This window comes from Agelaius phoeniceus, chromosome 3 (genome assembly GCF_051311805.1).
Source record: "Agelaius phoeniceus isolate bAgePho1 chromosome 3, bAgePho1.hap1, whole genome shotgun sequence".
NCBI lineage: Eukaryota > Metazoa > Chordata > Aves > Passeriformes > Icteridae > Agelaius > Agelaius phoeniceus.
Genome location: NC_135267.1, coordinates 80,435,649 through 80,450,575, shown reverse-complemented (window position 1 = coordinate 80,450,575; position 14,927 = coordinate 80,435,649). Strand labels below are relative to the sequence as shown.

At 40.0% G+C, this 14,927-nt stretch overlaps 1 protein-coding gene across 5 annotated transcripts in view; it reads left to right on the top strand.

Moving 5' to 3' along the window:
• The window catches only part of BIRC6 (baculoviral IAP repeat containing 6), a 176,597-nt gene that overhangs the window by 153,155 nt on the left and 8,515 nt on the right, over positions 1–14,927 (top strand). For all 5 annotated transcript variants that reach the window (XM_077175715.1, XM_054630492.2, XM_054630494.2 and 2 more), the window contains exons 66-71: positions 604–814; positions 8,653–8,798; positions 9,624–9,734; positions 10,973–11,190; positions 11,865–12,026; positions 13,257–13,334. In XM_077175715.1, the coding sequence (XP_077031830.1) occupies positions 604–814; positions 8,653–8,798; positions 9,624–9,734; positions 10,973–11,190; positions 11,865–12,026; positions 13,257–13,334 (926 nt within the window). The remainder of the gene's footprint in view (positions 1–603; positions 815–8,652; positions 8,799–9,623; positions 9,735–10,972; positions 11,191–11,864; positions 12,027–13,256; positions 13,335–14,927) is intronic.

Below are 14,927 nucleotides of genomic sequence, written 5' to 3'. Positions count from 1 at the left end.
ATATATGCAGATAAAATGCATTCTCTGCAAGATACATAATGGTTTCTAAAACAATCCTTTCTTCATGAAAAGAAGCAAAACTGGACTTCTACTTAGTAGATAACTTCATTCATTACAGAACCATAAATATTTTTGCAATAATGCAGAGAAATTTTCCCAAAGGAGAAGATGACTGTAAATAAAGTGGGTGATGTGAAAGTCTTTATACATGCTTATGCTGTTAGATTCAGCAGATGCTACTCTGCCATAGGTTGCAATTTTTCCTCCAGAGATTTTTGTTTACTGTTACTGTTAGCATACAATTTGAGCCAGGACTGTATATTAAGGTACTAGAAATTAATATAGCATGTGATAATCCTGTGCCTTACCTTGTTAGCACTTTTGTCCTCTTGTGTCTTTTATTAACCTTTGTTTTCCAGGTATCTTGTAAATTTCTTTCTGTACAGGTCCATTACAACACAAATTAAAAATGATGATTACAAAATACATTTCATTAATATTTTAATAATTACTAAAATGTAGCTTTTCTGTTTGAAACATCCATACTAGGAGTGAGAGGGTCTGCAGTGTTAGTGATTTTAGTAAACTGCTTGTCTCTTGCAGTTTTGGATATGGCTCGCCACGTTCCCCTGTACCGAGCTCTGCTGGAGCTGCTCCGTGCTATTGCCTCCTGCACATCCATGGTGCCCTTACTTCTTCCTCTGTCGGGAGAAAGCAGCGAAGAGGAGGAAGAGCAGTTGGAGTCCCAGGCTTCTGTTGGGACCTTGTTGGCTAAAATGAAGACCTGTGTAGATACCTACACCAACAGACTGAGGTAAGCACTTGTATCAGCCCTGCCCTTCATTTAAACTGCATTGTGTGCTTGTGCTTTAGGAGTGATACTCCCCAGTTTAGTGCCCCCACTGAGACACTCCAAACCATGTGGCCCCTGGCTGGCTCCTACCTTCCCTTCTCCCTGTGGTGGGCTGGAGGGGAGAATTGGAGGCACAAAAGGTAACAAATCACGGGTTGAGATAAGAACAATTTGCTGGAAGCAGCAATGAGATAAGAGAACAAACAGCAACAATATTATTAACAAAAGTGAACAAAAGAGAGAGTGAATCACATGCAGAAATGCTCATCATGGAGCTCAACCCAACTGCAGCTATACCACCCTGAGCTCTCCCTCCAGCTGGGAGCAGGCATTATCCAGCTGCTCCCTCCAGTGTGGACCTGGCACCACCCAACTGCTCCCTCCACCATTCTTACTTGGCCAGAAAGAACCCCTTCCCAGAGGAGAGTCCTTTTCCCCTGCCCCAGCAATGGTCTGAGGTGGGGTACATTAACCTCTGGGTCCTGGATGTGCCCTCTCCTGGATACTGCAAAAAATCAACCCTGTTCTGGCTGGAACAGGACAAGCTTTTACTTATTATGAATATAGACATGAAAGAAGATTGAATTCTGTGTATTTCTCTGAATGGATGTTGCCATCCAGAGTGAGAATATGCCATCTGTTTGATCTAGATTTGTATTTGTATGTATCTGTCTGGTTTACTGTACTATTTACAGGGAATGGTTTTGGTATGACAGACATAAGCTGGTAGATTTGCATACTCTTGTCATTTCATTGATAACTATCAATGTTGCGATGCAAATTTTCATTTCTTTATTTTAATAATTTTCTGTTTCCAGTAATTAGTTGGTTTCTTGATTCTGTTTACTTGCTTCCAGTTTAAAGACAGCTTTTTAAGAAATAACCTGTCCTTCTCTGCAAAATTTAGTGCTGCCCCTAAGCATATGCTGAAACTTCATAGGAAGAAGGTAAATAAAATGTCAGGAAAAGGTGTGTGGAGAATGTTCTTTCTTCCACTATTAACTCAGAATATTTACCAACCATTACCCAAGAGACTTTTCAAGAAGGAATCTCATTATTGGGAACTCTTTCTAGTAGCTCCTGATGAACTGGACTTTACCCATCAATTTCTCCAAACCCTCTTGACTGAGACTGCAAGTCTTTTTTATCAAGCATGTAAGGTACCTGTAGTGGGATTTTTTTTTTTTTTTTTTTTGCTAGTGTAGTGCAAAAGAAACAGAACTGAGAAGGATAAAAGCCAATTCCTTATGCTGGATACCCACCTAAAAAAGTCAGCTTGTGCCTGCTGGCAATATTATCTATGTATCTCATAGTATATGTAATCTTCTTAAAATAGGAAAGAAACTTGGCTTTTGTGTAATCCATTTCCAGTACCTGTGTATGTGATTCTCCACCAGAATTGCTGACTGTTTTTTCTTTGCTAATCTGGTCATCCATCAGCCTGGGATATAATGGCCATGGAAACCTCTGTCTCCTCATGTCACTTCCCCAGGCTGAAGCCTAAAAAGTCTCTCTGTGAGAGTGGTGTGCACCTGCTGTTCATAGGCTCTTTTCTGTTTCCTCAAGTAAATACAGTAGGAGTAATTCTTCAGTGCCAGCTTAGGATCTGGAAGCAAAGAAGAATTCTAGAGTCACAATTATTTTAATATTAGATGGATTTGATAGGAGTTCTGTGGTTCATTCTCTATGCATTATCTGTACAATTTTCTTGCATTACTTTGTTATCCCAACACAAAAGGAAAGCCTAGATGGTTTAAGCATAGTGCAGTTTGTGTTTGAAGCAGTGCATAGACAAGGATGAAAACATCAACAGCCTGAACAGCCTGGAGTCACTGGGGTGGAAGGCTTGAATTCTCAGCGTTTTACTTGAAGGTGTGCCAGAAATATAAGCAAGTATTGGCATGAATTTCTTAAATGGGACAATCTGCTGTTCCTTTCAGATCAAATTGGCAGAAGAACAACCCAGAATTATGGGTTCTAGTTTCAAAGGCAAAACATCACATCCTCTGAGCAGCAGACTTGCGTGTCTGCCAAATGTCATCTCTATGTTGGGCTGGGAGTGTCCGCTTTGTTCCAGAATTGAAGGGGACTTGGTTTTGGACTTCAGTTAGCATTGAATTTCCTTTACTTTCAAAGGCCACAGTATTCTCTTAGAAAATTGGGAAATTTCTGGATAATCGAGAAGACATTTAGGTATGAGATGATTTCTCATGGCTGTTTGGGTGCTAGGAAGTCAAAGCCATCAGTGATTGGAGAGCAGTCGGGCTGGTGTAATGAGTTACCACGAGGGATGGGTTTGAGACATGAGCTTGCTGTGCTGGCTGAGCCCTGTGCTGCAGGGAGCTGCTGATGTGTGGCAAAGCAGGCTCATTGGAGCCAACATCTGCTGGGTGAGCTTCGTGGCAAATGGTTGTTCTGGCAAAATGACATGGTGGCTTATTTGTGTGATGTGCTGTCTAGCAAGCTTACCCCTAAAATTCCTAACTATGCTTCATGGGGATGCTGGAATACAACCAGGTGGGCTGGAGGTATTCTCTCTGCTATGGCTTTTCATTGTCTTCACTGCTGTTTTGGAGAACTTTTATGTGAAAGAGTGCATTTTTCAAACAAAAAAAAATTTCTTTAGAACTGGGCCCCAAGAATCAAGGCCTAATTTGTTTAAATTTATTTTTCTTTAAAAAACAATTATCAGTTCCTTCTGCTGCATGCTGAAACTCACATTTTGAGTTGATGGTTGTCTGCAGCCTCTGGTTTGGAATGCTTCCACTGAATGTCTGTAAATAGTGCTTCAAGCCCCAGGGTGGGGTAGGTGGAGCCATCTGGGAGGAGGTTACCAGCTTTCACCAGTGGTCATTTGCAAAATCACAGCCCCTTGCCTGTTTTGCCTGATTTCAGGAGATTTGTTTGAGCAAGTGTGAATTACTGGAAGGAGTGAATGTGGAGTCCATGAGGGCTGTGCTTGCAAACCCAGGGTAGTTTTGTCCCAAGACAGTGAGTCCCAGCCTAAGACTAAGCAGCCCTGTGCTGTAAGCACTGTCCCTGGGGGGCACAGGGGCTGAGTGCTTCATTGGCTGCACTCTGGGAATGCTTTGATAAGGGTATCATTCTGTACCACCACATTCACCTGCAAGCACCAGGCACGGGTGAGTAAGTATTAGTATTGACTTGGAAAATTAAAGTTGCCTTGGGAATGTATAATTTGTTATTCATTTAGCACAGCATAAAGAGAAGGCTGTCATCTCTAGCACAAGCTAAATTAATGGCTTAAATTATTAGCATGTACACTGCTGTCTTTTCTAGCAAATATATTAGTGACTGTCATCCCTTTAAATATGGGTTGACATTTTCTCTGCTTTTTCTTCAGTGGCTGAAAAACTGTATGGGAAAGTTTCTGTGTCTGAATTTTATATTTGGCTCCTTCTCCACTCTGGAAGTCATAACATTTAGATAAAGGTTTTTCCTGCATTAAAGCTCAGCAGTTTGTTAAACTGCTAGTTATCTGCATACAGAAATTTCTATGCAGGCTGATAGAATACAAGGAAAGAGCTGAAGCATCTTACTGGCTTTATGATTTCACTTTTGGTATTTTGTCTCCTCCTTCACAGAGTGTTGAGAGAGCTGTAAAGTTCCTGGCAACTGCTTCTCTCAAGCTGGGGCCCTCCTGGTGCCTCTGGATCACTCATGTATCACCCAGCTTGGAGAGAGAATGAATCCAGGCAGGACTGCAGCACTGGAGATGGCAGCAAGAAGGGGGATTGGAATTTTCTCAGCTAATAGTGGGCTTTGCCCACATTATACCTGCTCACAAACAGCAGAGTAGTCATCAGGTTGCTTCTCTCATGTGTGCACAAAGCAATGCCATGTGTTTCAGGTCACACTGAGATATAGTTTTTGGATTATCATCTTCAGTAAAGCTGTAATTTTGGTACTGGAGGACTCCAAGACTGAATCTGAGCAAGGAGTTATTTTGTGGGGTCTGTAGAACAGCCCCAAGGCTGCAGCAGGCTCATGGAGACCTCCTGACCTTCCTGAGGGACTGGGACCCTCACAGTGACTCTGACAGTGACCCTCGCTTTGTGTGCTCTAAGATTGCCCAGTGCATTGGTGATATGTGAAACCCTTTGAACTCTTTCCTGAGCTTTGAATTACATCTTTGTCTCAGCCCTTTTATAAGAATACAGTTTAGGGAACAAAATAGGCTTTTAGATTTTTCAGACCAAGATGTTTTGTTACATGAGGGAGATGGGTACAGAGACCATATTCACACCTCCATCTCTTCCAGAGCTGTTTTGTGCAAGATTTTTGTCTTATAGTGCACCTGTTCTTTTTAAATTGCATGATTTAATAGCCAAAAGCATAAATATGTTTTAAGGATATGTTTTCAGAAAGGGCTGCTGTGGTCTTCTAATGTCAAAGAAATAGAAAATTAAGTATAATAGTTCATGTCTGCAGGGATGTTCATTTCTATCTCAGATCACAAAACTCTGTGAGCTTTAAAAATTATCATCAGTGTGAGAGTACATATGGCTGGGGAACCATGGACAGATTTTCCCATCTTGAGTCTAGGGAATTACTTGATTTTCCATATGCTGATTGTAAATAAACTGAGAAACTGTAAAATGCTGTTAAATTTCTCCAACATTTGTGAATAATGCTAAAGTAGAGAATAAAATAATGAGGCAGATGCTTACAGGAGAGCTGGAGAAGGACTTTTTACAAAGACCATGTAGTGACAGGACAAGAGGAAATGGCTTCAAATGAAAGAGTAGGTTTAGATTAGATATTAGGAAAAAATTCTTTGCTCTCAGGGTGGTGTGGCTCTGGAAAAGGTTGCCCAGAGAAGCTGTGGATGCCCCATCCCTGGAGGTGTTCAAGGCCAGGCTGGATGGGGCTCTGAGCAATGTGGTCCAGTTTAAGGTATCCCTCCTGTGGCAGGGGCTTGGAATGAGATGATCTTTAAGATCCCTTCCTACCCAAACCATTCTGTGATCTCACAAACTGTGCAGGATGGATCACACTAAGTTGGTGTTCTTTTGAATCAAATAAAGGTAGGAAGACAAAATGGGGAAAGAAAAAACTGGATGTCATCATTCATAGGAGTCTTGCATGCTGTGGCAATATCAGTTGGTTTGTTCCCCAAAAGTGGGGGGAAAGGTTACCTTTAGCCTAACTAACCCTTAGAATATACAAGGAACACTTGTGTGAGGAAGCTAGATGTTGATAAGGCAGTATGTCTAATTTTGGGAATTTGTGTACCAGCTATCTTATCCTCCCTAAGAAACTGGCTGAAATCCATGATTAGGCAGAGTCAAGGACAAAAAATGAGACTTGGATGGGGCAGAGGTGTGGCTGAGTCAGATTTATTCCTGCATTTTGCTTCCAAAACTGCTCTTCCACAGGTGTGGCCTGACTCAGAAGTAAGGCAGCTGGATAATGTAGCTGTCAGAGTAGAGTTGTTCTGCAAACATAGGATTTTAAAAGTCTCTTGTGAGGAGAGGCAGGGCAGGGGTTTTCTGTTGTGCTCATGATTGCAGTGGACAGAATCTCCTTTCCCTTTTTTTGTGGTGGCACAGGAGATGTTAGGAGAATACAGTTCAAAAGGGCTGGAGTGTAACTGTTGTGGACAGCAGGGAGAACAAGAGGAAATAATATTATTGGTAGTTTGCATTTGAGTAAATGTCTCCTTTCCTTGCTGCTTCAACTAATATATATTCCTTGTCTGCTGAGGTAGTTGCTGTCAGTAACTCACTATCTCTGTAGGAGTTTTTAAGCATGTGGTGAAGCATTTTGCTTAATGAGGCCAACACCTTGATTTTTTTGATCCTAAGACCAAATAGAAGGAGGAAAACCAAACAAGTGGTCCAAATTGTAAAAGCAAGTGGACAACAGAAGAGCCACAAGAGCACTGTTTTGAAAATGGATTTGCAAGAATTAATTATACTTTTAGTACCTTCACTAAGCACATGTTTATTGCTTTTCACACATCTTTCTCTTGCATAATGCCCATTGACATTTTACTTCAGCCAGAATTTCTCCAAGGGTTTTATAGCAAATAGCTTAAGGCTTCTGCATCAATAGCAGGCAGATCTAAATCTGTATACCTTTCTAGGGACTGGTAGCTGCTAGCATGTGCATGATGTTAAAACAGGTTATCACTGAGGTTTAGTAGGTTTGAATATGTATTGCTGAAGGTGCTTAGTATGTTATTTAAAAAATATTGGCCTAGCTTTCCACAAGGAAAAATGCAATAATAAAGATTGGAAAGTATGAATGAAAGATGCAGCTGCTGCTTTTTTGTCATACAATGTTCTTCAAATGCAACCTGGGGCTGGCTGTGATGCCTCCAATTCCTCCTAACTTTGAGTATCTGAAAGCTCAGAACAGCTTGAAGTCTGCCATGGGCTAACATCCTTTTGGATTAAATCTGGAACAGGGAAAATGGACCGTGCTACAGTAATGTATTTTGTTATTAATGCTCTCTAGGGATATTCTCATTTGATTAGGTACAGTTCAGAGACCATATTCAGTACTACTGTAATCACCTCTGCTGAATAGTTTAGAGAGTCATTCATTATGCACAATTTCAGTCTAGATTAAAACACAGAAAGGTTTTAGTTGGTAAAATATGTTTGCTATATCAAAACATTAAATTGCTGGTTTTACTCAAGTGGATAGTTTCTTGGTTTGCTAGTGAGAAAGAGCAAACCACTTCATCTTGGCTGTTGAACTTGTTTGGGTATCAAAACGAACGAGTGCTGTTGAAACAAAAATGAGTAGAAACTGTTGTAAAATAATTTGGGAGCTGTTAGCATTGAAATCTCCCAAGTTTTGCAGGATGACAGTGTAAATTTATGTTAGCTCTCAAAACACAGAAGCTTTTAAATAGTCACATTTAGGTTACATTAGTATCAAATACCCTTGTCCTCATTTCAGCAGTCGACTATCTATGCTGGTAAGGACTGGATTGTTGCAATCTAAAGATTTAAATGTATGATTACTATGCAGCTAGCTTCTATCAAACAACAGTGTTGTGCACATGCATTTGAAAATGCACTGCATTTTCAAATAATTAGAAAAATTTGAAATGTTTAAATTGACGTTTTGATTTGCAGATTATAAACATCCGATGTAACCTAGATGCTTTTTATATTTTAAGGCTCTTAAAATTATGTTACATTAAACTCCTTATTGAAATAAAGCTCTACATTTCTGTAGCCCAGAAGAGAACTGCAGAGACAAAATTTGTATTGGACCCACAGTCCTGTGGTGCCTGGGTTGATGTTCACCTATATGCTCTGAATTTTTACTGGAGGTTTCCTAGAGTTTTGTCATTAGTGTATTTTCAGTAATTGTGTAACAGGAAGGAGCATTTTGTCACCTATTTAGGACTTAGTTTTGCACAAGGATCTGCAAGGATGAAATGCATATTCATGACATGAACTTTGTTAGATTGATTTTGTAAGGTTTGAAGGTGAAGGTTGTGCAGACATCAGGTCAGCCTGAAGGGTAGGCCTGAAATGTTGAAGCAGAAACTGCTGTAGTGCAATTGCTGGTTTTGTGTTCCTATTTTCACTGCTCATACTAGCTGTACCTCTGTTTGTCAAATCAAGGCAGCATGTTCAGTGTTGGAACTGCTGGTTGCTTCATTCAGTGATGAACCTGAAGGTACAGAGACACATTCCATTTCAGAAGGCTTGGTTTAGTTTCAATCCATTACCTTTGGTATTTTTCCCTGGATACTGTATGTCTGCTTGAAAGATACTCTCTCATGTTATATCCTATTTCTTTGCCCCATGCAGGTCTAAAAAAGACAAGGCTAAAGCAGGAGTAAAACCAGACAGTTCTGATCAAGAACCAGAGGGACTGACCCTGCTGGTGCCAGACATCCAAAAGACCGCAGAGATCGTTTATGCTGCCACCACCAGCCTGCGCCAAGCAAACCAAGGTGAACACACACACTCCTGGAAGTGCTCTTGCTGTTGGTCTGTAGTGCAGCCATCTACAGCTAACTTATAACTCAGCTTAAAAGCAGGACAAAACATTTCCCTCCTGTCCCCAGGAAATGCTGACTGCATTTTCAAAGGCGGTTGGAACCTTGTGGGAGTATTAAGTGTTTTGCTGAAGGAAACAGAATAATTCAAGTAAATAGAGGACACCTAACAGCTTCCAGCACAATTTTATAGCACCTTTTTTATTATTATTTTTCTTGGCAGAAAACAACATACAGGACCTTTAGTAATAAAACTTTTCTGTTGAAACTAAATCTTATTAATTGGATTAATTATGAAGTAGATGAATGCAGAAGTAAAATCTGAAACATGGGTTGAACCTCAAAAGACCATCTGGTTGTCCAGTAATATAAACTAAAGATTAAGTAGCTGAATCAGGGGAGTGCATTTTATATAGGTATGTATAATCAGCTCCTGATTTTGGAGAGTCCAGGAATGCCTGTGGGAATAGTCATCCACACAAGCATGTGTCATACTTCCTTTTTGAAATTAAAAAAAAGATAAATTAAAAGAAACAACAAAAGAATATTCAAAGAAGCAGCAGCAGTCATGACTTATTTCTAAGCTGAGATTATGATCTTTATTTACTCCAGGCTGCTCAGATAATGATATACAGTAGTGAGAAAGAGATTTGTATGCCCTAAGTGATGCCCAGTTTTGAGATGTCTCTATGAAAGAGTGTAACCATAAAATGTCAACACTTGCTGTGCTTTTCTTGGAATTACATAGCTAATTACAAATAATCACATTTTACACAACAGAAAAGAAGATGGCTGAATACTCCAAAAAGGCTGCTGTGAAGCCCAAGCCTTTGTCTGTTTTACGATCCCTTGAAGAGAAGTATGTGGCTGTCATGAAAAAACTCCAGTTTGGTAGGTTGAGAAGTGTGAATGTATGTGTTTTAGAAAGCAGACAATGAAGAAAATGTGTGTTCTGTTGAACAGAATCCTTTATTATTTTAAAAGTTAACAACTGTCTTGCATATGTGACCACTGATAATTTTCACATGAGGAAAATTATACATGTGTGTTTTCAGCTTACCAACTCATGCACTCTTTGAACTAATAAGGAATGTTTTAAGCATGCATTAAGGTAATTCAAGGAACCAGATGAATTCAGTGATGTGATGGTGTTCATATTTTCATTACAGTAATGATTTTTTGTGAGTCTTTCAGTTCTCAAATTACATTGAAATGTTTGATTTTTTTAAAGCTCATATATGAGCTTTTTATATTTATTTATTTATTTATTTATCTATATATAAAGCTCATATATGTTATTTTTAAAATAGAAAATAAATCAAAATGTGTTTTTAGATGAAACTGCAATAAAGTTAATTGTGTCTTTTCAAGAAGTGCAATGTATTGCATTTGGAAAATGTGATGAGAATTGGTCCTTACTTTAGTCATAAAAGGAACGTGTTACCAAAAAAATTCATAAAGAACTAATAGTATCTTATCCAAAAAGGAGCTATAAAACTATTGCAAAAACATTCTCAGTGAGTATTTTTTGAGTTGTGGTGACAGCATTTGCAGTCACATTTCTTTGCTGTTGTATTTGCAAGAGGTTTTCCTCACAAATGTTTGTGGAGCATATGCCAAGAATAGGAGTTATGAAGGTTTGTAGGAAGTGAGAGCTTTTCCCTCTGGCAGCTGTGCTGCAGATTTTGTGTAGCAAGTGATTAAAGAAAACCAGCTCTAGTGTAATTTTTCACGGTTCCTCAGTAACATTGCCACCAGCACACGAGTGAATACCACTGGCACTTGGCTTCACAAGGGTTCCATTATTAGCATTGTTATGTATTTGTAAGTATCATCATATTCCTGGTTGGGAATAGCTGGTAGCTTTCCAGATTGGGAGTGGTGTCTATTTGACAAGTTGCATATGAGAGTTTGTAAATTAGCTGCAGAAATTGTTTCAGCCCAGCACTGTTAATGCTTTGGTTTCTGTGATCACTGTTAATGCAAAAAAAAAAAAATGTTTTCTGACTTACTGTGAGGCAAATTAAATTTTCCTTTTTTTTATTTTAATGCTCATAATCTTTATCCAAGACTAATCCATTACAAACTTCCCTCCTTTCCTGACACATTAAAATTTTCTTCTCTTCCAGATACATTTGAAATGGTTTCCGAAGACGACGATGGCAAATTGGTGTTTAAAGTAAACTACCACTACATGTCTCAGGTGAAGAACGCCAGCGACGCCAACAGCGCGGCCAGGGCCCGACGTCTGGCCCAGGAAGCCGTGACTCTGTCGACCTCCCTGCCGCTCTCCTCCTCGTCCAGCGTCTTCGTGCGCTGCGATGAGGAGAGGCTCGACATAATGAAGGTAAGGAAGCAAAGCTGGGTTTGGTTCTCTCTTCAGCTTGGCAGAGAAGTGCTCAGGAAGGTGCCTGAAGTCTTAGGGAAAACCAGAAATATTTCATATCCACTTTAATTGCTGTCCAGGCATTAATGTAAGTGGTAGTATTTGAGTCTGAGTCTGATTTCTCAGCAGCTTGGCAGGGACAGGGAGAGCCCATCTGCCCCAGGAGTGCTCTGTTGGCCAAGGAGTCTTCACAGAACAGGATTCATTCTTTTTCAGCTATTCCAAAGGGAAAAATTTAGTGCTGTTGCTCCATTATGGGCCAAACGTATCTTCGCATGTGACCATTGAAGTTGCAGGCAGTAGGTATGGAGAAATACACTGAGTGCCTCTGGACCTGTATTTTGGAAAAAACATTCTGTTAATAGCATCCAAGAGGAAAGAGTTTTCAGCTCCTTCTGTCTTGCTTTCCATTTGGAATCTGGAGAAATGAGTGTTCACAGAGGGCTTTGCTTACCCACAGTATCAAAGTGAACAGCCTGTGTGTGATTATGAGGTCTAATAATAATTCCTGCCACACAGCAGGTGGAAATAAAATGTGTCATATAACTTACAAAATCTCAACTGTGTGATAGATACAAGGGTGGGGATTTAAAATTCTTTTTTTTTTTTTCTTTCTCTCTTTCTAACGCTGGTAGGTTCTCATTACTGGTCCTGCAGACACCCCGTACGCAAATGGTTGCTTTGAATTTGATGTGTATTTCCCACAAGACTATCCAAATTCCCCTCCACTTGTCAATCTGGAAACAACTGGAGGCCACAGTGTGAGATTTAATCCAAACCTCTACAATGATGGCAAGGTAAGTCAGCTGGGATCCTGTGTTAGATGTCAGCCACTCCCAGTGTACAGGAGGAAGCTCTTTGGTTAATACTGGTCTTCAGAATGATATGAAGAGGGATTTGCCAGTTTCAAGTGGAATTACCTCCTTTCTAAATAGTCTTGCAGATTTTTGGAGATCCAGCCTTTATGAGTTGGATTGGACCAAAAAAAGCAAGTACTTTTGACTGAGAAAAATGTTCTTTTCCAACATTTTCTGCTCATTGAACCAGTCAGAAATCTGTTTTGGCTAGCTGAAATACCCTTTCCATGGACAGAGTATGCTTCATATCAGCTGTAGCTGAAGGTTTGCTTGAGTGCCTTGTCTCTTCTTCTCCATTTGTTTTCTATTAATGTGGACACAGAATATAATTCCTAGTGGACACTTTATCTCCATTTCTCTTTGTCTAGTTTTAAGTATTGGAAAATACTTGCCTCTAAGTTTCTTCTGTTCATTTTGTCTCTTTGTTTTCCCTGTCTTGGATTTTTCTTTTTCACAATAAGATTCAAGAACACCATAAACTTCCCTGACATTCAGATCAGTCACAAAAGTTAAGGAATAATTCAAATTTCTTGATAGTCTGTGTGACAGAAACCACCTTTTACATGCTTAAGCAGAATGCCTGTCTTCAAAACACACAATTACAGGTTTATAACAGTATTTAAAGCAGAAGGTAGAGAATTGGACAAAATTCATAATTCATTTTTTTGGAGCCACTAGAATCCATAGGTTTCCTGTGAGGAAAAGTAATCTGCCTTGTCTTCATTTATTAGCATGCTGTTCTTGTTATCCACATTATTTTTATGTTTTCCTTTCAAAACAGTCTCATGGTCTTAAGCTGTACTAGGAGAGTCTTAGGTTGGACATTAGAAGGAATTTGTCCACAGAAAGGATGTTTAGCCATGGGATTGGGCTGCCCAGGAAAGGTGGTGGAGTCACTGACCAACCCTGGAGGTGTTTAAAGCCAAGACTGGACCTGGCACTCAGTGCCCTGGTCTGGTTGTCATGGTATTGTTCTATCACAGATTGGACTCAGTGATCCCTGACATCTTTTCCAACCTCATTGATTCTGTGATAGGAAACAAATTTGTCTTTTAGAATGCTGTTGTAAAAAAGTTTGTAAAAAAAATTAATGTAATGCCAACATTCTGTCCATGCAGAATAATTTTGTCATAATATTTGTCTGTGGTATTAATAATGTCACTTTTTCAGGTGTGCTTAAGCATACTTAATACATGGCATGGGAGGCCAGAAGAGAAATGGAATCCCCAAACATCAAGTTTTTTGCAGGTGAGCAATTTCTTCTTTCTCTTCTAAATGTCATTTAGGAGTAGTAAGTTGTCTCTTGGTCATAAGGATTCCTTTTCTAGACCATTTAAACCAGACTAATCTTCTTCAAATAAGCATAAATAAGACAGAAGTCCAGAAAATGTCCTTGGAGCACTTGGAAAGGAACACTGCTGAGGAGACAGGTTCTTCAAAATGCTCTTTCTAATGAGTATTTCTGTTGGTCTGGTCTTGAAGAGCAGCTGTTCATGTGTGCAGCTTATTCCTGCACCAGCTCTGCCCAGATGATTTCCAATAGTTTATTTTATTTTCAAAAATTTAAAAAAAAATTTACCTGGAGATGACACCATCTCATGGATTTATCACAAAGTTTTTATGGTGAAGACAAAAGAGGCTCCACACTGAGAGATGAGAAAGTGAAGTACACAGTGCAGACTGTAGCCTTCGTCCTCCTAAGTGTGCAGGTGAGCTGAGTAGAGGAAAAAAGATGAAGGGAATGCAAGTGCAGCTATGCTGTGTTCAATAACAATTAGTGTTACATTAGAGCAGAATTTATTAGGCCATGCAGTCCTTTTCAGCTTTATTTCCCAGACATGCACTGACTCACAAGCAAAGACATTAAGTAAAAGTAAAGCTTGCAATGGCTTCTTTCCTATGGCAGTTACTGAATTTATTCTGAGTTTGGAGTAATTATTATGTAGCACAAGGTACAATTTCTGTTCCAAATCCTAGAAGACTGCACGGCTTCAGCATAATAGAATTACTGCCTTCAGCAGAACAGATTTCAGCTTGTTCAGGATTTGGCCTTGGAGAGCAGGTTTATCAGTCTCCTGATTTATCAGTTCAAGAATGGTCTATTCCAGTGTGTGGAAGTCGGGCGAGCGAGGCAGAGGCCAGCATGGGTAAACAAGAGCTCTTGCCTAAGCTCAGCTGCAAAGAGAAGCAAGAAAAGGTGGAAGGAGGGGATGGCTACTTGTGCAAAATAAAAGGATATTGACCAAACATTCAGGAGAGAAATTAGGGAAACTAAAGCTCAGATGGCACTGAAAATGTTGAGGGTTATGAAGACAAACATGAAGAGCTTTTCATAAGTATGCTGGCAGCAAAAGAATACATTTTCCTTAGGCTCTCCAGCTGCTCAGAGGGGAAGGAAACCTATTGGCAAGGGAATGGAAAAGGCAGAGGTCACCTCTGCCTCACTCTTAGGGGTAAGACTTGCTTTGCCTTGTCCCTGAGCCCTCACTAGGGAGGTTGGTGAGAATGAGGAATTACCCACAGGAGAGGAACAGTATTGAGCTGCTTGGACCCACATGTCCATGGAACCAATCCCCATGAGTCCAGGGGAGCTGAGGGAGACAGCAGGTACCACTGCAAAGCCATTAGCTCCCATCTTTGAAAGGCAGGGCAATCAAGGGAATTTCCAGGCAAATCTCCCACTCAGCTTCAAGATCAGCTAGAGAGAGGATCATGTTGGGATAGGTATCTTTAATGAGTGCAAGTCTCCCAAGATCCAAATTCTTAATCAAGAGATGAACTGCAATTTTGAACTTCAAGTGTAAAATCAGTGTAGAAAGGTACAAGTATTTAGGAAGTCTT